General features: G+C 43.3%; 1 protein-coding gene across 2 annotated transcripts in view; it reads right to left on the bottom strand.

Annotated features, from left to right (window-relative positions):
* Nucleotides 1-18,120, bottom strand: part of LOC138772492 (tetraspanin-11-like) — a 37,174-nt gene extending 19,054 nt beyond the window's left edge. For both annotated transcript variants that reach the window (XM_069952927.1, XM_069952935.1), the window contains exons 1-4: nt 18,046-18,120; nt 16,407-16,723; nt 7,033-7,130; nt 4,250-4,441 (exon numbers count right to left, since the gene is read on the bottom strand). In XM_069952927.1, coding sequence (XP_069809028.1) covers nt 4,250-4,441; nt 7,033-7,119 — 279 coding nt within the window. In that variant the 5' untranslated portion in view covers nt 7,120-7,130; nt 16,407-16,723; nt 18,046-18,120. The remainder of the gene's footprint in view (nt 1-4,249; nt 4,442-7,032; nt 7,131-16,406; nt 16,724-18,045) is intronic.
* Between the last annotated feature and the right edge of the window lie 3,866 nt (nt 18,121-21,986).

The following is a 21,986-nucleotide window of genomic DNA, read 5'->3' as shown; positions in this document are numbered from 1 at the left end:
AGAGTTAAAACAACATGCTAATAGGGTTAACAATCTAAGAAGTAGCACTACCTGTCAAGCTTGTTGTAGTCCACAGCTTAGACGCAGGGATGGGGAGCCTTTGGCCCTCCAGCTGTTGCAAAACTACAATTCCCATCATGCCTGGGCAGCCGAAGCTAAAGCTTCGGCTGCCCAGGCATGATGGGAATTGTAGTTTTGCAACAGCTGGAGGGCCGAAGGTTCCTCATTTCTGGCTTAGAGGAAACAGCACTTCTGTCCCTCCTTTTTTTCCTGTCCCAACCTCGGCCTGTCTTCCATTTAGGTTGACCTCCATCTGACCTATTGGACTCCGCTCTTCAAGTCATCGACATAGTCATCGACCCTTTATGCCACACTACAGAGCGGTATGTTTGATTCCCTTTAATTTTTTTTTTAACCATAAAGCCCATGAATATTAATGTCCTCCTCATCGCTAAATAGTTGACACGAAATAAGAAAAAGCGAGAAGCCGCCCAATGAACCATTTGTTTCCGTGATAGTTTTATGGTTAGATGCATAACATTCACTAAATCCTGAGCTATTTTTACGTCTTTCATATTTAGCTTTGTAACTAGATCGAATCTCGACATCAAACGTTTCTCCCTCGCAGAATTCTCCGTGTACGCCGCTCCACATACATTCCACTGAATTCATTTAAATGGCTAATTTCTCTATGGCAGATGCCGCTCTTAATTATAGATAGTGAAAATTCTCCACGCCAATGGAGCCAAATCACTTCCGTTTGACATATTAGTACTATCTATAGGCTGCAAGGGCTATGCGAATACGGGAAAAAAAAAAAATATATATATATATATATATATTTAATTTATTTTATTGGCCAAAGAACAAATAGAGCCTTAGAGAGAATCCTTTGGTTTAAAGGGAATCTGTCAGCACCTAAACCGGACCCCAGATGCTGACAGTGTAGGGTAGGTCTCTGTCCCCTTGTGTGAATTAAATCCATCAGTGCTGTAGATTTAATACAGTGTTGCCCAACACACTGGGGAAGATTTATCAAACTGGTGAAAAGTAGATTTGGCCCAGTTGCCCCTAGCAACCAATCAGATTCCATCTTTCTTTCCTCACAGATTCTGTGGGAAATGTAAGGTGGAATCTGATTGGTTGCTAGGGGCAACTGGGCCAAATCTACTTTACACCAGTTTGATAACTCCCCCTTACTGTAACCAAGTGTCACAGAAGAGTAGTGGCTTGGCATTCGTGCCGCACTTCGGCATGCCTCATCACTACTTACTCCTCCCTAATTCTGCTGAATATTTACCGGTTTACGGCCTTCTGCTCCACCCTGGCGCCATCTTCTTCCACACATGCACCGTTGCTGGCAAGGACCGTGCGCACCGACTTGTTAGTTCGCGTCTGCACTGCCAAGCTCTCGGTCGCACTCTCCAGATAACCATGACTGCACATGTGCCGGAGGAGCACTGAGGGCCTATGGCGCAATTGGGTTGTCAGGGGGAGGGGGCACGAACTGGCAAGTCGGCGCACACAGCCCAGAAGAAGGTGATGCCAGGGTGGAGCAGAAGTCTGGACACCAGTGAATATTCAGGTAGTGAGGCCAACACTACTCCCACTGCTCCTCTGTGACCCTTGGTAAGGGTGCGATCACATTGAGGAATCCACATGGAGAACATCCCTCGGATTCTGGCACTCACCCCCGCATGCTCCCGCTCGCATCTCCACCGGTCCCCTAAACTCCATTCTATGGTCGGCCGAATTCCACTGTCCGCCTAAAGAATTAAAGGGCTTATCCAGCACTACAAAAACATGGCCACTTTCCCCCCTCTCTTGTTTCCAGGTCAGGTGGGGTTTGCAATTAAGCTCCATTTACTTCAATGGAAATGAGTTTGAAACCCCACCCAATCTGGAGACAAGAGGGGGGAAAAGTGGCCATGTTTTTGTAGCGCTGAATAACCCCTTTAACATGTCAATGCCTTGGGCAGATGGCGGAATCCGCCCGACCACAGAGTGGAGTCTATAGCACGGGTGTAGATGTGCGCAGAGTGAGCGGCGGAATCCGCGGAGGGCTATCCGCCCGGATTCTGTAGTGTGAACGTACCCTTATAGTGTGTTTGGCACCACTGTATTAAATCTATAGCACTGGCAGTGTGCACACAAGGGTACAGAGACCTACACTATACACTGCCAGCACCTGGGGTCCGGATTCCCTTTAAAGGAGTAGCTATAGGTGTATAAGAGGACCTGTGCCCTGGATTATAGGTGCCAGAGGGGGCGCTAACAAGCCATTTTCCCTATTTAGATACAAATCTAGGACACCAAACTAAATCGTTGCCCCAGGTGCAGAAATTCGAGGCACCATCACTTCATTTTCCCGTATCTCACTGCCTATGTTCCACTTTCTGACACTCTATACATCACTAGAGTAGTTTATAGAAGAAAAATGATCGCCGTTATAAATTATATGTACAGAGAATGTGCCAAATATTTGTCTCGCTTCAGTAATGGAGGTCTTGTGTCCGAGGTCAGGACAGGCAGCAGCGGGGCGCCCGGATTAGATGTGTCATAGAAATGAAGCTAAAGATTTTTTTATTTTTTCGGATTTACCCTGTAATAAACAAGAATTGCTGACGGCACCTATTCCGGGACCGTATCAAAAAGCGAGCGCCATCATTTGTCTCTATAACAGCAATGTATTCACTGTATAATTGGACCAGGACACCACTGTCTGTTCCAAGGAATAGGACGTGTTCGGAATGTCCTGTTATCTTTAGCAATAAAGATATCCATTTGTTATTGCCTCAAACTATACACCAGGCCATAAAAGAAAAAAAAAGAGAGAGAGATCTGCCATCCAAAAAGTAATTGTATATGGTTTATTCATTGGGATGATTGGGGATGTAACTTGACGCTGGGAAAAGGACTTAAAAAAACGTTTCACGGGAATGTACATATCAGGGGGTTACGCTTCGCCTTGTGGACACTTTTTGGGAAGAGAGGTATGCTAATTAGCTCTCCTCCAGTATGAAAAAAATTGGTCTCTCTAGTGCCACCTATTGGTCATTAGGCTTGAAACGTGATTAAAGTGTCACTGTCATTTAATTTATTTCTTTTTTTAATTTTTTTTTTTTTTAATTGGGTTTATTAGCCAAAAAATGCAGTTTGAAGCTCTCCCCCTGTCTTCATGGTTTTCTATGGAGAGGGGTGGAGGGAGATGAGGTACCAAAACAGGAAAACAAAGAGGTAATTTACAGCTACATCACCGGGCTTTCTCCTCTGAACCTCTGAATACCGGCTTTCACACAGCTCCCACTGTGTAATCCATTGTTCTCTGCTCTCTGCTGGCAACTAACCTCCCTCAGGTCTCCCCTCCCCCCTCCCCTCTCCATAGGTTACACAGGGCCCGACTGATGTGAAAGAGTCAAAATTTCCTGATAATGAGCAGTGAATGAGAGAGAGGAGTGGGGGGAGACCTGGGGAAAGTCTTTTTGAATGCAGATAATAGCATATTTGCCTAATAAACCCAATTACAAAAGGCCGTATTCCACGGTCCGACTCTGAGGAGCAAACGAACGATGTTAGCGCTCGTTTGCTACTTGTTGCCCGCTCGCTGCCGCCGCTATTGCACGCGGCGGCAATGAGCGGGTGAGTCCGGGGAGGGCCGGGAGGAGCTGCGGGGGGGGGGGTTGCGTGGGTGATCGCTGATCGTCCGGGCAGCCCATAGGATATAGCGGCCGTCTGCTGCCGCCGCTCCTATTCCACGTAAAAATAAAAACAATTTTTGTCCCCAAAGCTGCCACTAGGGAAGCTCTTTGCACACCAATTTATACAGCCAGTATTGAAATCATCAGCTGCTGTATGTCCTGCAGGAAATGGTGAATTTTTGACACAGTCCTCTCTGCTGCCACCTCTGTCCATGTCAGGAACTGTCCAGAGCAGGAAAGGTTTTCTTCTGAGATTAGACAGTTCCTGACATGGACAGAGGTGGCAGCAGAGAGCACTGTGTCAGACTGGTAATAATACACCACTTTCTGCAGGTCAATCAGCAGCTAATAAGTACTGGAAGACTGGAGATTTTTAAATAGAAGTAATATGCGAATCTATAGGACTTTCTGATACCAGCTGATTTAAATTTTTTTTTTTTTTTTGCCAAAGTACTTTAACTCCTTTATCTCCTTAGCCCATTAAATCTTAGAGAAAAGATGATTAGTAACAATATGGCATTCTACAATGACCCAACATAGGTTATACTTACTATTAGGAGGCAGGTTTTGTGTTCTCGGATTAAAGAACAGCAGCCAAGGAAACCAGTGATCATGACCACTCCTCCGGCAAAGAGCAGAATGTACGCCGACACTGATAGGGTGCTGTTTGCTAGGAAAGAAATGTAACTACTCTTCTCCAGTAATGTCCATAGGCCTATTCCAATGACTGCAGCCCCTCCAATCTGTGAATAAAAGAAGAATGTTTTTTTTTAATGCGTATCTCAATTAAATAAACAGTAAAACTAGAAATCCAGGCTAAAATACTGAAAAAAAAAGCCATCACTAGGCCCCAGTTGTCATGATAACCCAATGGTACTCTGGGAGCTAATGAGGTAATTGAATAGGCCCACCCTGTGTTTTACCCCTTAGATGCTGCAGTGTCTATTCACCACAGCATCTGAAGGGTTATACATCCAAGCTCCGGAGCAGTATGCAGCACAGGTATCACCTTAGGGCCTCAATTTATCTCTATCACGCTTTATCTCTGGGACCTTCTAAATATAAAGTATAACTCGGATGGCATAGTTTTCAATGGCAAAACCCATCCGTTATTCCTCCTGGAAATGGAATGGTTAACATGCACTTAAAGGGGCTTTCCAGCGAATATCTTTTTCTTTCAAATCAACTGGTGTCAGAAAGTTATATAGATTTGTAATTTACTTCTATAAAAAAAAAATCTCAAGTCCTGCAGGAGATGTTGTTTTATTTTCAGTCTGACACAGTGCTCTCTGCTGACATCTCTGGCCGAGACAGGAACTGTCCAGAGCAGGAAAGGTTTTCATTGGGGATTCATAGAAATCTGAGACAGAGATGTCAGCAGAGAGCATTGTGTCAGACTGAAAATAGAACATTTCCTGCATGACAAACAGCAGCTAGCAAGTATGGGAAGACTTGAGATTTTTTTTATAGAAGTAAATTACAAATCTATATAACTTTCTGATCTCAGTTGATTTGAAAGAAAAAGATTTTCGCTGGACAACCCCTTTAATTATTGTTAGGCTCTCATTGTAGACTCCCCATCGCTCTTACACTAATATACGTACACTAGTATGTCCCACTGGTCTTCTTCCTTCTCCGATCTGGTATTTTGTCCCATTTAAAGGGGTTAATGCAGCCATGATGGGAATTGTAGTTTTGCAACAGCAGAAGGTCCCCCATCCCTGATCTAAACAATCCTTAGATTACATTCCTACAACAAATTTAGCGAGTGGATTTATCGCCCTTGCCAGGTAGGCCTCGTGCCATTGATACGTTTCCAAGAGGAATATCAGAGGAACGCCTAGCTGCAAGAACAGATGGCGTAGAATTGTTTTCCACGGGGGAGACCAGCCGTATCGGGCTGTCTGGTAGCTGCGGTTGCCATATGTGATTCCTCGCATAGTAGACTGATCCCGCGACTGTAGGGGCCGTCCATAATCAGCTGCTAATATCGCCATAAATAGAGAGAAAATTAGCACAACGACTTGACGAATAATTAATGAGTTGAACAGAAGCCCGGATAAAAGTAGGTCAGAACAGCAGATAAAAAAAAAATAAACTGTTTTCCTTAAGTAACTATCCCCACGTCTTCATCACCGAGCGGAAGAAAAATACGCAGATTCCCGCTTAAGCTTTTGCATATCAGGATTATTCAGCCGTAATGATTTCAACCTTTATAGCTCTAGCTGTAAAAAAGAATGTCCTAAGGAGAGTCTTACGAGCGGAGAGATCAGTCTTCTGGTTTGTGCGGTTTACTATCGGCCCCATTTGCAGCGTCCCTGGGGGTGTATCTTTCACAAGGCATATTAAATATACATCTACATGGGACGTGTGAGCCGACCGGCTAGTTTCACCATGTTTCCCTGAGCAAATAAAGATAACGGAATTATACAGGACGTAAGGGGGGGGTGGGGAATTCCCGGATTTCTCCGTAGGCTCTGCGTATTCTAATGTAAGCCGGATCATAATAATTCAATGTTAAATATTTGTTTACATAAAAGATGTGGCTGTCAGAAACGCATGGGATCCTGAGGCCCCCTACCTGTTGCATTCACACAGGTAGCATAAATTACTATTAGGTCTGGCTTAAAGGGGAACTCCAGCAAAACAATGGGGGAGATTTATCAAACATGGTGTAAAGTGAAACTGGCTCAGTTGCCCCTAGCAACCAATCAGATTCCACCTTTCATTCCTCACAGACTCTTGGGAAAATGAGAGGTTGAATATGATTGGTTGCTAGGGGCAACTGAGCCAGCTTCACTTTACACCACGTTTGATAAATCTCCTCGAAGATTTTTAAATAGAAATAATTTTCAGATCTGTATAACTTTGTGACACTAGTTGATCTAAAAAGAAAAAAAGAAATGCCGGAGTATCCCCTTGAAGCATAGCCTCAGGATAGGACCTTGAAAAAGTATTCCCTTAAAAACTGCCTTACGATAGGTCCTTGATATTAGATTTGCAGTGACATACTAAAGTAGACAAACTAAAGTATTACTATAGGAGCAGACTACACAGGGTCTTGATTGTAGTCTGTTACCATGGAGATCTTAATCAAAACCATAGGAGATTTGAAAAAGAAAATTTTAAAGGTTGAAAATCATTAACCAATAAAAAAAAAAATCGGGTTGGAAAAGTGGACATACCCTTTAAATAAAATGATTGTACTTTAATAGTAAACTCTGCAGCACAAGCGGCTCTATACAGATAACTGGACGGTTTTTCTAATTGAAAAATTCCACATTATTTCTTCCCAGAATCCCAGATGAATACAACCGCTCAAGGATGAACTCACCCAAAAGAAGAAATTGAACAGGAACAGCAGATACTTGACACAGACTGTGCCCCTGTCATCCTTCGGCTCATCCAGATCGTGCCCCATCTCCGCCGGATCTAAAAATAAGCAGTCGATAACTCACTAACCGCTCGGCTCGTGTGATAAACGCTTCACGGAGGAGATTTGCATTTAGTAAACAATTGATTTTCCTTCCGCTGCAGAGTGAATAGCAAAGAGGACCAGAAAACATCTCGTCTACACCAGAGAAATCATGTCTTAAAGGGAAACTTAACCTGCTGATATCTCCCAATTGGTAAGTTTCTTACCATCCAATGCGCCATTTCCGTGCTATTCAAAATGTAATCTTTATTCTAGTTAGGCGTTTTGGTGCACTGGGGGCGGGACTACCACCTCTAGTGCACAGATCCGCCCCCAGCCAACCCACCCCTTCTAATAAGTGGGACAGCTGTGGGATATTCCCGCCCCCTGTGCACCAAAATACCTAATTATCATAAAGATTAAACTCCTAATAGCACAGAAACGGCGCCCCATGTGCAATAGGGAGTTAGATTCTACTAACCTGCAGATGGTTTCCCTTTAAAGTGAACCTCCACCTCTTATCATGATGTCATGTTTGGGTCTAAATGTTTATCTTGCTTTATTTCTTCATATATTTTTATAGTTGTTTTTCTGATATAGGACAAAGTGGAACAATGTAACTAGCTGCTTGCAGACACTATTACTATATTCTCTGTATGTTCAATGTGACAGGTTCCCATTGATGTTTGTCATGTTATAATGTAGCATCCCAGTATTTGTGTCCTATTAACCACCCATCAACCCTTCTCTGGCTTGTTTGGTGTACTATAAGTGTACTTGAGTGAACCTGTTTTTGTAAATTTCATGTAGATGTAAGGGGAAAACTGCAGTGTAAGGGTTAGTATTGGCATATTCTGTGTAACAGAGGAATGATGCCTTGGTCACATGATACACAGTTCATGCTAATTGGACTGTGTATCTCCTGTCTGTATCCTGTGCATTACCTGCATTCATATTAGTAACTTTATGTACATTTGCTAAGGGCACACTGGGGACTTTCTCTTTTGTAAATAGGCTGCAAAAGCAATTTTTAAAGGGACAGCGACCAAACAATCAAGGGGGAGATAAACAGGTTCAATTTAGTTGAATCCATCAGATATAAGTTTTTAGATGATAAATAATGTGTTTGTTTTTTATTTTATTTTTTGTGGTTGTTTTCTCAGGTGATGGGTGTGATTATACAGTCAAGCGGTGTCAAGTTGGTGTCACAAGGTTATATGGATTTGTAATTTACTTCTATTTAAAAATGTTATTAGCTGCTGCATGTCCTGCAGGAAGCCGTGTATTCTTTCCAGTCTGACACAGTGCTCTCTGCTGCCACCTCTGTCCATGTCAGGAACTGTCCAGAGCATCAGCAAATCCCCATAGAAAACCTCTCCAGCTCTGGACAGTTCCTGACATGAACAGAGGTGGCAGCAGAGAGTACTGTTCTGCAGGACATACAACAGTTGATAAGTACTGGAAGACTTGAGGTTTTTAAATAGAAGCAAATTACGAATCTTTCTGACAGCAGTTGATTTAAACAATATATATAGTTCGCCCTAGTACCGCTTTATTACCTTTTGCCTATCTCCTCCCTCTTCTATGAAGAAAGTGATTTAGTGTTACTCCATCTTAAAGTAAAGAAAACCTACAGCACCCCACCATCAAGGGCACCCCACCTTTCATCAACCAGGAGACATTGACTCAAAGAGTGCCCCATGGGATTACTAGCACCATCATCCATAAGTGCAATCACTGTGCCAGCCGAACGAGTGTGGAAGGTCTGTTGTAAAGATGCTAACTACCTTGACCAGCCCGTGACTAGAAGTCTCCAATATCCAGCCTCCAAACTGAGTTTCCGTTGAGTTTTTATTGTAAAATAGTAATTTAATGGGGTATTCTAAGTACCAAAAGTTATCCCCTATCTACAGGATAGGGAAGGAAAAGCTAAGGGGTGGAAGATTTTGATTGCTGGTACCCCCACCCACCACCACCAATCAAGAAATTTGAGGAAAATTTCCCCCGCATGAAAAGAGCACATACTATCGTCCTCCATTTATAGACTTCCGATCTGAGCCATTTTAAGCAGGTAGCACTCGAAGAGTTAAGTATCTTATTAATAATAGACTTAATTTTGGCATTTTACCTAAAAAAAAAATGGTTCCCGATTGTAGCTTGATGGAAGAGAATTATCTAAAGGCCATTTCAGCTAATGTATAATTCATCCGTCTGATCGATACATCCAAGAACTGATGCAGGATTCTCTGGTTGGAAACCCATAGACTACACGGAAGGTTATTTCAAGAAGAGATGTTCTACATTGTTGTTGTGTAGCTTGAGGGGATACAGCCACGAAGCGATGGTCTCCATAATATGCTGAACTATATGCTGAAACATCGAGACAGTGGTTACTAAATAAAATAAACCACACAACACGGTGGAGCACTCCTGGCATGGACCATCAATAAGCCATACTTTCCATACCATGCGTGCCTTTGCTTGATTACATAAGTAACATGTCCTCCTCCAAAACTCAGAAGTAACATGTCCTCCTCCAAAACTCAGATTTAGCATTGTATCACTAGCTCGGTTAGCCAGACGAGCACAACTTGAGCATGCTTCAGTCCGTGCTCAAGCATTTGAATACAGGTGGCTGAAGAAGTTAGACGCAGCCCTAGGGAGTTCTGGAAAACATGGATACAGTTTCTAGATCCAAAGTTGAAAAAGATCTGGTACTTTCCATACATTTTCTAAAGAGCAAAGAAGATCCTTAACTTTTTGACCCCCCCCCAAAAAAAACTTGTATTGGATGATCTTAAAAAAATTGACCAAGAATTCTGCACCTAGGTCAACGTAAAAAGGCAGAGCTAAAAATTGTTGCTACAAGTTTTTATGGGACATATGATCATGAACATCTGTCTTGGATGGCTCTACTCCTTGAAGAAACTCATTGGATGTCCCATTGACCAAAAATTTCCAAAGTGGGTCGATGTAAAAATGCAATGGTAAAGTTCTTTTCTACCTTCGAAACTAATTTTTGCATAGTAAACCTGAACAGAGTCTTCGCATCTGTGGTGTTGATCTTAGTGTTTTGGACCTTCCTGTTCCACAACGAACTTACAATTTTTCCGTAAAAACGTTTACCATGAATTTCCTATGTGGGTCAATGCAAAAATGCAATGGTAAAGATCATTGCTACCATCGTAACAATTTCTCATGGTGAACCTGAACATGATCTTTATTTCTATAGTCATGATTTTGATATTTTGTACCTAGTTTTTCAAAAAATTATAGAGACAAAACCAAGGGGTAGCAAGGAAACAACAATCTGCACACCAAAAATGGAAACAATATACAGATGAATTTTATTTAGCACAACATTTTAAAACCATACTTATAGCGAGCACAGAACCTGATAGGGTTCAATGTGCAACCACAACCCCTCCAACTGGAGTAAGGGTGCGGAGAGCTGTCTATAGATGGTTGGAGGGGTTGTGGTTGCACATTGAACCCTATCAGGTTCTGTGCTCACTATATGTATGGTTTTAGTGTTTTTAAATGTTTATATTCAGTAGTTGTGCTAAATAAAATTCATTTGTATATTGTTTCCATTTTTGGTGTGCAGCCTGTTGTTTCCTAGCTTCCCCTTGGTTTTGTCTCCATGTCTTGGAGTTTGAGCTAGGGGCTAGCACTTTATTTCATTTCCAAGTGGTGCCCGCAGGTTTCCAAAAAAACATTGTGGAACTACAATAGTTTTTGAAAAAGTTGACCAAGATGTGGATCAATATAAACATTCAATGGTACAGCGTATGGCCATGTTCACATGGCGTAAGACAACAGCCGTTCTGTGACCCCGCCGGGTCACAGAACAGACGGTGTCAGAGAAGATCACCTGGTTAGTACCGCAGTACCAGCCGGATGATCTTCTTGTCTGATGTATTGGGATATTAGCGCACTCATGTCAGTCCTCAGGTTACACCCACCTTCTCCAGGCAGCCAGATTCAAATGTTAACCGTCTAGGTTTGTAAAAAACCTAACTTTCAGCAGGTTTGTTTGTCTCTAGCGTCCTCCGTTGTTTTTAAAAGTAAGGCTGGCATCCCCCTGCGACTCACCTAATCCCCTCATGGACCTTCACAGACGGCACTGCAGGCATACTGGTCCATGAACCACATCCCGCTGCACGCTCCTGGTCCCACTACTGCTTAAGTGTAGCAACACTGAGGAAATTGGTGAGTATTCCGTGGATGGGGGGGCTGCGGGGAGGCTGTAGGGAGCCAGGGGAGGGCCGGCATTGAGAATCGGGGGAGACTCAGGGGATGGTTGAGGTTGAGAGCTGGAGGGAGAGCCGGGGTTGAAAGCCGGGGGGGGGGGGGAGAGAGAAATAAGACACCCCCCGAAAATAAGACGTAGTGCCTCTTTGGGAGCAGAAATTAATATAAGGCACTGTCTTATTTTCGGGTAACAAACAGGCTAGACAGCCCCTGAACCAAGCACAGAGGGGACACAGAGGTGAGACTGGTGGTGGCTTTGGTTATAAGCGGCCGTCACTGCCGAGGTGAGTCCGTCTCGGAAGTAGCAAACAGAGTGTTTAGCATGTGGCCCAACGTCATGACAGGAGGACACCTGGGGGAATGTGGTAGACGAGAGTAGGCTGGTTATTATTTTCTATGCGCCCCATGAATATAGGAAAAAATATGTCAGCATTAATACTAGAACAAAACTCAACTCTTTGTTCATGTACACACAGGACATATGGCTACGTTCTAGTGAGTTATATTTGTAAAGAATTCCAAAAACAATAGACCGCAGCAAGTCACCTCCATATGGGCTTGTCCTCTACTGGACCTTTGGGGTCTATTGTTGTGCTAGCATCTGGGCCCTTGGGAGGGGGGTCTTCTAGTATTCTGGTGGGCCAGCCTGACCTTGGAGATCAGGATTGTGTATAGATGACAGCTCCTTTGTGATAGAAGAAAGGGCATTGCGGCACAGTGTAATGATGTGATTCCCCTTCCATACAGCTATAGGCGTCACATGCACATCTCTATGAAAGGACGATCACTCATCCAGCCCACTTTATCTTCCCGATCGTTGCTCTTGTAGAGAATCTTTGTCCGTGTAATTATCCATGATTCCTAATACACGGTGAGGAGAAGAAAGCCCCCGGTGACCTGTATTTTCCATGTCTTCGCTGGCTAAATTACCTTTTCTTAAGTCGTGAAAGGAAGCAGGAACACACAGAAAGCAAATAACACATCCAATTCGGAGTTCTTTTCCACTTAAATTGCCCCATTCCGATTCACCTCAATGGTAGATTGCAATTTTAATAAGTCATGAACTCAATAAGTGTTTTCCGCCTGGTGAAATACATCCGAGCGGAGAGAGCGGCCGATCGGAAACTTTGTTAGGTGGTAAAGTATTTCCAATTTATTGGCTGGAAATGAACTGGACGGGATTTGCTTCCTCCTGATTAGTTAATAGGAACGAGATTGCTTTAAGGTCTGATAGAATATTCTCGGTAAATATAGGGCTGCACCTTACGTTTCTGGGCGGTAATGCAGAATTTGTCTCTAGGCCCCAAGCTATCCATTGGCTCCCACATCGGCTTCTATCTCTCCTCCCCTCCCTGCACCCTCCAAAGAGCAGGGGACCCAGGTATTCACTCACTCAGTCAGGACAGTCAGTCAGTGCATGCAGGTTCTGAGCTCTGCTGGGTCTACAGGTTTTGGGCTGGGGGCCCTCCAGTTCTCCGATGGGCCAGTCTGACACTGTCTTTAACCCACTGCTTAAGAGAGAATAATATTGAGAAGTCTTTAGGCACATATGTCCAGGCCATCGGGGCATTGTATCCACTGTTACCAGCCCTAATAACAGATAGTAGCCATTGGGCAGATCTACTTAGGTTGGCTTATACCAAGGGGTAAGTCGCCTATTCTATTGGCTAAGATAAGAAAGACACCAATGATTAACCTGTGTATTCTGTTTGCCCTCAATGCTGCCACCCTTGGTAATAGAGAAGGATATTGAGATGTCTTTGAATACTTCTGTGTAGGTTGACTATAGCGAAGGGGGGGGGAGGGGGATATTCTATTTGTTTGCGCTTATAACATACCTAATAAAAGGGAATAATATTGAGAAGCTGTATGGATGGTCTACCTAGTAGCGGTAGCATAGCTATAGAGGGGTCTACAAATCAGGGGGGAAGCATCATGTTATGGTTAACTGCTCATGTCTGACCTGCCAAAACTCAGCTCCAATGCTCTGCAGTACATGGAGATCTGTGCGGCAGCACCGACAGGAGCAGAGGTGTCACACAGGTTAGAGGTCAGGTGAGAAAAGTCATAAAACAAGAGGCAGCACTAACAGGAGCAGAGGCGTAACAGGTTAGAGGTCAGAGGAGAAAAGTCATAAAACATTTTGTCAGTAGTGTTGGGTGGTCCTATCAAACCGTTCAGATTTGACAATGTTTTCCAAACTGAACGCTCGACATTTCTTTCTCCACGGCTGCAGAAGTTGGATGCAGCCCTAGGACCATAGGCTGTATTCATGTTTTCCAGGACTCCCTTGGGAGGCACCCAACTTCTACAGCTGCGGGAAATTAAATGTGGAGCATTCCGGCTCGGAGAACAATTTGAGCGGTCTGCTGAACATTACTTGTCATGTAACTTTGTCTTTACCATACTCTTATTGAGTGAATGGAGGGAGCCTTGATCTATAACCTAAAGGTGTACGATCATGTATATATGGTGCTTATGCCGCAGGAGAGGCGCTCCGGCAATGTTGCTGCTTTTCTTAGACATGTGCATTTACTTTGTTACACCCTCGGGAGTTATTCTTGCAAACCTAAGGTTTTCATGTTTAAGTATGCACATTTATATCTCGCTATGATTTATTATGTATAGCTGTTTAGTGCTATTAGCAGAGCAGTGATGCATGCAGAATTGTGTGTATGTTCACCTTGGTCATGTTTATTACTTGTGTAATGGTACGTAATTTGCACTTGAGTACTTTGAGATGTAAGAAAACTTGTGTCTGGACTCCTGTGGGCGATAAAAATAATAATAATAAAAAAAAATCTAAATCCCAACATGTTTCACTTATGATGTGGCTTAAAATGTGGCCTCATACAGACGGTAATTTGATGAAGGAAAAAAGAACAGACACGGCGCACATCCACGTGGCTCACACTGACTGTCTGCTTCTCAGCACTATTTAATACTAACATCAGGAGTTAGTTACAATTTGATCATAGTGTATAAGCCCACACACCACCTCAAGGTTCCTGATTCGTGTGGGTTCCTAACCGACAAATGCACAGTGCCACATGGCGACCACCGTCACTACAGCATTGTCCGAGTAGGGTGGGGCCCAGAAGGTTGTCTGCCAGTAGTGGGGTTGCTAGACTGCTGGGTCACTCTCTCCTCAGACAATGTTGTTGTAGCGATGGTGGTCGCCATGTGGCACTGTGCCATGTTGGGTTAGGGACCCACACGAATCAGGAACCTTGAGGTGGTGTGTGGGCTTATACACTTTAATCAAATTGAAACTAACTCCTGATGTTAGTATTATATAGTGCTGAGAAGCAGACAGTCAGTGTGAGTCATGTGGATGTGCGGCCATGTCTGTTTTTTTTTCCTCCATGAAATAAATGTCAGTACAATGTTCAACCCTGACGAGACCGCATTTTAAGCAGCATCAAGTGAAACACGTTGGGATTTTTTTTTTTTTTCATCTTTATCGCCCACAGGAGTAATGGTGCAGCAGTCCAGACACATTTCTGTATAGTATAGTTAGTATACTGACAGTTTCTGCCTGATGAAACCACGTTTTGAGTGTTGAAACATGTTAGGAGAGTTTGAGAGAGATTTTTTTTTTGTAATCAGCAATGTGTACAAATTATTAAGTGCTCTTAGGCCATGTTCTCACAGTGTAAGGTCTATTCTTTTCATCTTCAGTAGTGTTACCCATGCTAGAAGTAAAAAATACCGATAAGCTATTGGGTTCATCTCTTCTGGTTGACGATCCTAACGGTTACGTTGCCGATTCGGTTTGGGTGTAGAGAAGTTTATTGAGAATCTTTTGGACACACAGGTATAGGTTGATGACATTATGGTTGCCACCCATGGCTAAGTTACTGGGCAGATTAGTTTTCCTGTAGCAATATGTTAAATGTCCACTCTTTTTGTCCTCATGACTAGTGTTGAGCAAACTTGACAAACTGTCCAGGTTCGGCAGCGTTCTCCGAGCCCGAACATTCTGCATTTGACTACCTGCGTCTGGAGAAGTTGGGTGCCACCCTAAGGAAAACATGATACAGCCTATGTTTTCAAGCACTCGCTATGGTGGCATCCAAGTTCTTCAGATTCTGGGAGTCAAATGCCAAATGTTGGAGCTCAGAGAACGTTGCCAAACCTGGACAGTTTGGCAAGTTCGCTCAACACTACTCATGAACAGGGATGATCGAACATCAGGAATTTTCAGGTTCGTTCAAACTCGAACCATCGGCTTTCCATTCAAATTGAAAGGAAAGCCGATGGTTCGAGTTCCAACGAACCTAATAATTCCCGATGTTTGATCATCCCTACTCATGAATATCCCCCACCCTAAGTACTGAAAAGCTGTCAGGCAGATCCCTACAGGTTGGCTATACCAATGGGTAAGTTGCAGATTCTGTTTAGCAACAACTCTTCTGTTCTGCATAGAAGCTGTATACCCCAAACGGTAGGATATTCCTCACCTCTATTTTTAAGGTGCACATTTGAGCATCACAGAACCATCATAGTGCTGAATTTCTGTTTGGTAAAAAAAAAAACTTAAAGGGCAACTCTATTCAAGTCTAGCACAACGTTCAACCCAATTTCTATATTACATTATGTAATAAAAGCCTAAAACACAAAGCTTTAATACACCTGGACCTGATTTTAACATAGCTCCGCTTTCTACCCTACACACATTACCCTAAAGGGTTAAACGTCAAATTCAGCTCTGCTACATTGTGTAATTATTAAGAAGAGACAATCTATGCAAAGTACATTGTGGTAATTAGATACATTAATAGCCCTATTAATCGACAGGAATGAGCTTAATGTTCTTTACATCTTCAGTAAAAGTAATGGACGACCTTCTCCAGACGTTCCCATCATTTGTTATACAACCCCCAATACTTTATGGTAAATGAACAACATGCACAAATAATACAGCTACAAGACACATTCAACTCTGCTACATCTATACACAGCTGGTAACCCTAGTACTACTCCGCCACCAGTACAAACACTATTGCAATGCTATAACATAGGTCGTCTTTACTTACCTTCTTGTTGTGTTTACTGGTGCACGGGAGACTTTATGCGTCCTCTGCGGAAACACAATGTAATCAATGTTGTTGTAGGATTTTTTTTTTCCCAGCGGCTTTATTGAGCATGAGACAGCGGCTTTTAACCAGCATGTCTCATCATTAGGCTGACTGAGGCAGATCCTGTGTTATGAGAGTTTCAGAGAATCGAGACGAAGGTTAATTGAACTTTTACTTGGGTGGACTCCAACTTTTTCATGTAGAGTGGAGCCATGATGGTTGTTGACTGCTGCCATCTGCTGGAGGAAGTAGGTATTTGCCTCCAGTGTTTTGTGCTGAAAGACGAAAATAAATATATATATATATATATATATATATATATATATATATATAGTGATGATAAATGGGGTTTAAGCTATACATTTTTGGTTAGGTTACTGAGCCGGACCAGGTGGGGGAACGTATAATGGGGGTATATCACTATAAGTAAGATTGCATAATCCAATCGAAACCCATCGGTCCGGGTATGATGTCACCAGGTCCCTCTTCTATACTTACCAGCAATGCTAAGGTATATAAAAATGTTTTGCACCACACCAACCTTTTTATCCCCTTTCAGTAGTTGGGCAGCCCTTTGTGTCCCCACACAGTAATTAGGGCCCCCTTTGTACTTTAACATAGTAGTAAGGCCCCCTTTTGTGTCCTCTTACTATAATTAGGCCCCCTTTGTGCTTGCAAAAAATAAGCCCCCTATTTGCCCCCTTTTAGTAGTTAGGCCCCCCATTGTGGCTCAAGAACAGAACCCTTTTGTACATCTTTATAGTTGCCAGTCCCTTTTTTGTGCCCCCACCCAGTACCTTGGACCCCCATTGGCAGTGCCCTCTTTGTACCTATAAAAAAGTAAAATAAAATTATGGAAAAATTAACCTCACCTCTCCCTGAGCCCACACTAAGTGACTAGGTTCTCTTCCGGTCATATGCAGTCCCATGCAGACAGTATGATGTTATGACTTTAAAGTGTTGTCCGTGACAAAATGTTGATGTACTACACTGTTCCCAATGCCTTAATTGCTATGGAACTAGGACCTCCTCCGAACCAGGAGAGAAGTGCTGTGGTGCTAAAAGTTGCAGAATAAAGATGACAAGCAGGGGCTTGGTGGGTAGGTGCTCCTCATTAGGCAGACAGCTGCCTTCCTAGCAGATAGTTGCCCCCTAACATGTACAGAATTGTTCCCTACTAGATACATAGCCATCCACAATTAAATTAGATAGTTGCCCCCTTTGTAAGTAATTATCCCTACCACAAAATAGATAATTGCCCCCTAAGTAGGTAGTTGTTCCCCCACTAGATAGATAGCGATCTTCATGTAAGTAGTTGACCTGTATAAGGTACATCAGTTACTCCTCTATTAAACAGTTGTCCCCAAATACTAGATAGTTGCCACACCCCTTACAAAACAGTTATCCCTCATTGGGTAAACAGTTTCCTCCCTGGTAAATAGGTGTACCCTACTAAATGGATATGTGGCCCCCATATTAAAGGGGTATTCCACCCAAGAACTAAAAGATGCTCCCAAACCTAATTGGTCTTACTCGCCAAGTCCCCCTCAGTATTTTGAGTCAACTCCCTTTCTAGTTGCCGCTGTTGCTACATTACATGTTTTTCTAAAAGCCTGTCGATATCCAAGATGGCACCAGCCAGGAAATTTCCCATCATGCAGTGTTTCTCCCTGATTGGTCAGTTTGTGTACCCACCCCTTTAGCTTTCTTTCCAGTGCCCTGCTGTTCATTACCACCTTGCACAGTAAATACAGGACTGTGTTTACTATGCATCTGAAACTGCAACTGAAAGAGAGCAGCCCTGACAGAGCAGACCAATCCCTGACAATAGGAATTATTGAAATTGTGGTGGGCTGCTTGTGTGGTGCTGCAGCTGCGATCGGTCACTTGCTAGATGGTACTATGTGACTCCACTCCTGTGGTGGTTGGTCGGTGGAGTATAGCTCAGCCAGGTGGTAGGTTGTCGTGACACCAGTGCTGACTCAGCACACAGGTATGAGGCATACATGCTTTTATTTTTTTGTGGCTGGCTATACTTTTCCCCAATGGTCGGTGACCTGCCGGGTTGTGATGAGTCCCTTGGTCGCTTATCACGGTGGTCCGGAGTGGAGATATGACCAACCCGAACTGTCGGTGCTGCCACCCACAGAAAGGGGAGATGACCCAAGGTCGGTGTAGCTTGTGTGTAGGTGCTGGTTTAATGATCACTGAGTCCCGATAGAATAAATAAACTTTTTTTTTTACTTAAGAATCTTCTGTGATACAAGTGAGCAGTAAAGTACAATCTGGACTTGAATAGATCTGCACCAAGAACTGTTGAGGTAGAAGTGGAACAGCAGTGCTGGCCTGGTTGCGTGCTGAGAAGAGTAGAGAGGAGTTCAGAGGAATGGAGAGGAGTAGGTCATGAGAGTCCCAAGCCAATTTAGTATTGTGCTCTGCCAGGACTTTAGAAGGAAGAGAATACTTGTGAAAAAGACTTGAAAGAAGATGAATACTTGTGCCTGTGTTTCGACCTTTGTCGATATACCAACTTTTGCCCTGCAGTGTTGAGTTACCCGTCCTATCAGGGTGACACAAGCCCTAGTCCTAGTTACCTTGAGCGAGTTATCCGGTGTCACCTGCATTGCGAGATAGAGCACGTAGGCTCCTAGCTGCTTTGCTCTATCTGGATCAGTTCCCCTAGCTTTTAGGATACTGTCCTGCACTGTGTTTAAGATGTACACAGTGTGGGTTGAGGTGTTCTCTGACTCGTCCTCTCTTTAGTTGTTTAGCACTGCATTGTAGATAGAAGTGTTGCTTTGAGAAAGAAAGTGTCTGTGTCTTCCATAAGCGCCTGTACACTACAGCTGGTCTGTCTCGGACGGGGAACCTAGCAGAGCCAGGTCCCTGGCTAATTCAGCAGGGATGCCTGATCTGTTTGTCTTACTTCTCTGAGAAACAGAAAGAAACTAAGTATGGGTCTACACTTCCTCTCCCCATGTGACGACTTCCTGCAGGGTATGTAACAGCTCCTGTGAGTGGTGGACAAGAGAGTGCAAGGATAAATAAAGATAGAGATAGGCAGAAGAGAAGAGCAGCTCTCATTGGTGTGCAGATCACAAACAAACAATAACCCTTAGTTTACTACAACTGTGAAACATACATACAGAAATACCCATACTACTGACATCTAGTGGCAACACTTACACATGACTTCATTACCACTTTACTTTTGAGTTACAGGCTTTTTCGAGGGGTATTCAAACTAGCAACACCCGTGGTGGGACACCGCAAAATCATTATTAAATATAGTATTATATCATATGCCTTCAAACACCTCCTGAAAATATTCCTACAATACCTCCTGGCATTACTCCTGCAACACCTCCTAGCATGAAATAAGCATTTGTTCACCTACCAACCAGCAAGAATTCTGGCTGTCACAGACCTGTTAGTTTCTCTATAAGAAGCTCCTCCCACTCTGCTCTTATTACTTGGATTAATTGCACCTGCTTGATCTCATTACCTGTCCACACAATCAATCACACTCCAACCTCCAACCAGGGACAAAGTTGTAGACCTGCACAAGGCTGGAATGGGCCACAGGACAATAGGGTAGCAGCTTGTAGAAAAGGCATAATTATTAGAAAATGGAAGAAATAGGAGATGATTGTCAATCTTCCTACGTCTGGGGCTTCATGCAAGATCTCGCCTCGTGGAGCAAGGATGATTCTGAAAAAGGTCAAGAATCAGCCCAGAACTACACAGGAGAACCTGGTATATGACCTGAAAAGAGTTGGGACCACAGTCTCAAAGATTACCATTAGAAGCACTAAGCCGTCATGGATTAAAATCCTGCAGGGTACACAATGTCCCACTGCTAATGTCAGAACATGTCCAGGCCAGTTTGAAGTTCTCAATGACCATCTGGATGATCTAGTGAGAGTCTAATCACCTGGCACCACCTGTATCCCTCGGCTCTGTTTGCTGGTTGTGGGCTCTATAGTCCTGGTTCACACTACAATGTGCTGACACGGGGTGCACACTTCATGAATATCCAATCAATAAATCCAGTGCACAGTAGAGAATAGTCAGTTGCAAACCTTTAATAACATGCTTCAAAAAGTCATTACATCACAGGGAGAAGAGAGCAGAGCATGGTACACCGTACATCGACGGCCCATTTCACACCTATCCGGCGCTGCGTCATGACATTGGACATTGGATAGCAAATATATTTTTTATTATTATTTGTTTATTTTTACATATTTTTATTTGTAAAATGGGGAAGAGGGTGATTTGAACTTTTGTTTAATCTATTTATTTTTACACTTTTTAAGTTCCCCTACGGGGACTATCACAAGCAATCATTTGACTGCTTATACTGATCTATGCTATGCCATTGTACAGCATTGATCAGTAAGATCGGCACTCTGCATGTAGAGGCTGCCTGAGGCAAACTTTAGATGAAGATCGCTGATTGGACAGGTCGGACAAAAGTAGTATTCCTACGTCTGCCAGGAAAACCAGTCACGCTGCAAGGGTCTTGATCAGTCGGTGACAGGTAACACTCCCTTAAATTCCGTGATTGGTACAGATCGCAGCGTTCAAGGGGTAAATGTTAGCAAGCAGCATGAGTACTGCTGCCCATCATTATGGCATGCAGCTAAATGGACATAGATGTCAATGAGTCCTCTCCATTCTATTATTTCCTATTAGAGACAGGTTTCTAGTCTAATCTGTGACCATTGCAGGGAGGGGGAGAAAAGGAGCTGTGACTTTCACCTGTTGCGAATGGTTTGGTCCAGTCTTATACTGGTGTCACCATTTTTCCTTAACAGGAAGTGGTTCCTTATTATTAGGCTTAGGGGCCACAATTTAAAAATTACCTTATGATATAGATAGTAAAATAGAAAATTGGAATTGTAAAATTTTTATATGTTTGTTCTTGGTAATTTGTAAAAGATAAAAAAGGAAGAAATAAAGTAAACAGAAAAAAAAATAGAAAATTGGAAGAAAAAAAATCCATAAAAAGTCTTTAAAAATATGTTTTACATAAGAACATGCTTTGAACAATAGGCGATCATCTGATAATCTGTTCCCTTTGAGAAGAAGCAGCTGTTGCAGTGACATCCAGCAGAGCTATAGAGAGTCCTGTTCTCGGCTGATGAAGTCTAACAGTATGAAGCAGACAAGTCTACAGGTGTCTCGCTGACTAATACTTCTGTCTTGTTTCATAATTCCTCCAGAAAGAAGACATTGACTGATATAGAAGCTACCGGAGCGGAGACAAGAAGACGATTTGCCCTATCTCAGGAGATGTAGACAGGAGGATCTGCTCCACCTATCTACCTATTCACTTCTCTAACCTCCCCCCCCCCCCCTCCGCTTCCTTCTCTGCTCCCCCCCCCCCCTCTCTGACCCCCCCCCCCCCCCAGATACTGTTGAGGTGCTACCCCGTATTGCTGCTTTCTGAAAGGGAAGGGAAGGTGTGGTGCACCCCAATGGGAAATAAATCCAGAGAGTCACGGTTTGCCGTAAACGGCTGACTCCTTTGCT

The sequence above is a fragment of the Dendropsophus ebraccatus genome, chromosome 1 (assembly GCF_027789765.1).
Source record: "Dendropsophus ebraccatus isolate aDenEbr1 chromosome 1, aDenEbr1.pat, whole genome shotgun sequence".
Lineage (NCBI taxonomy): Eukaryota > Metazoa > Chordata > Amphibia > Anura > Hylidae > Dendropsophus > Dendropsophus ebraccatus.
This window is presented reverse-complemented; position numbering and strand designations above follow the sequence as displayed.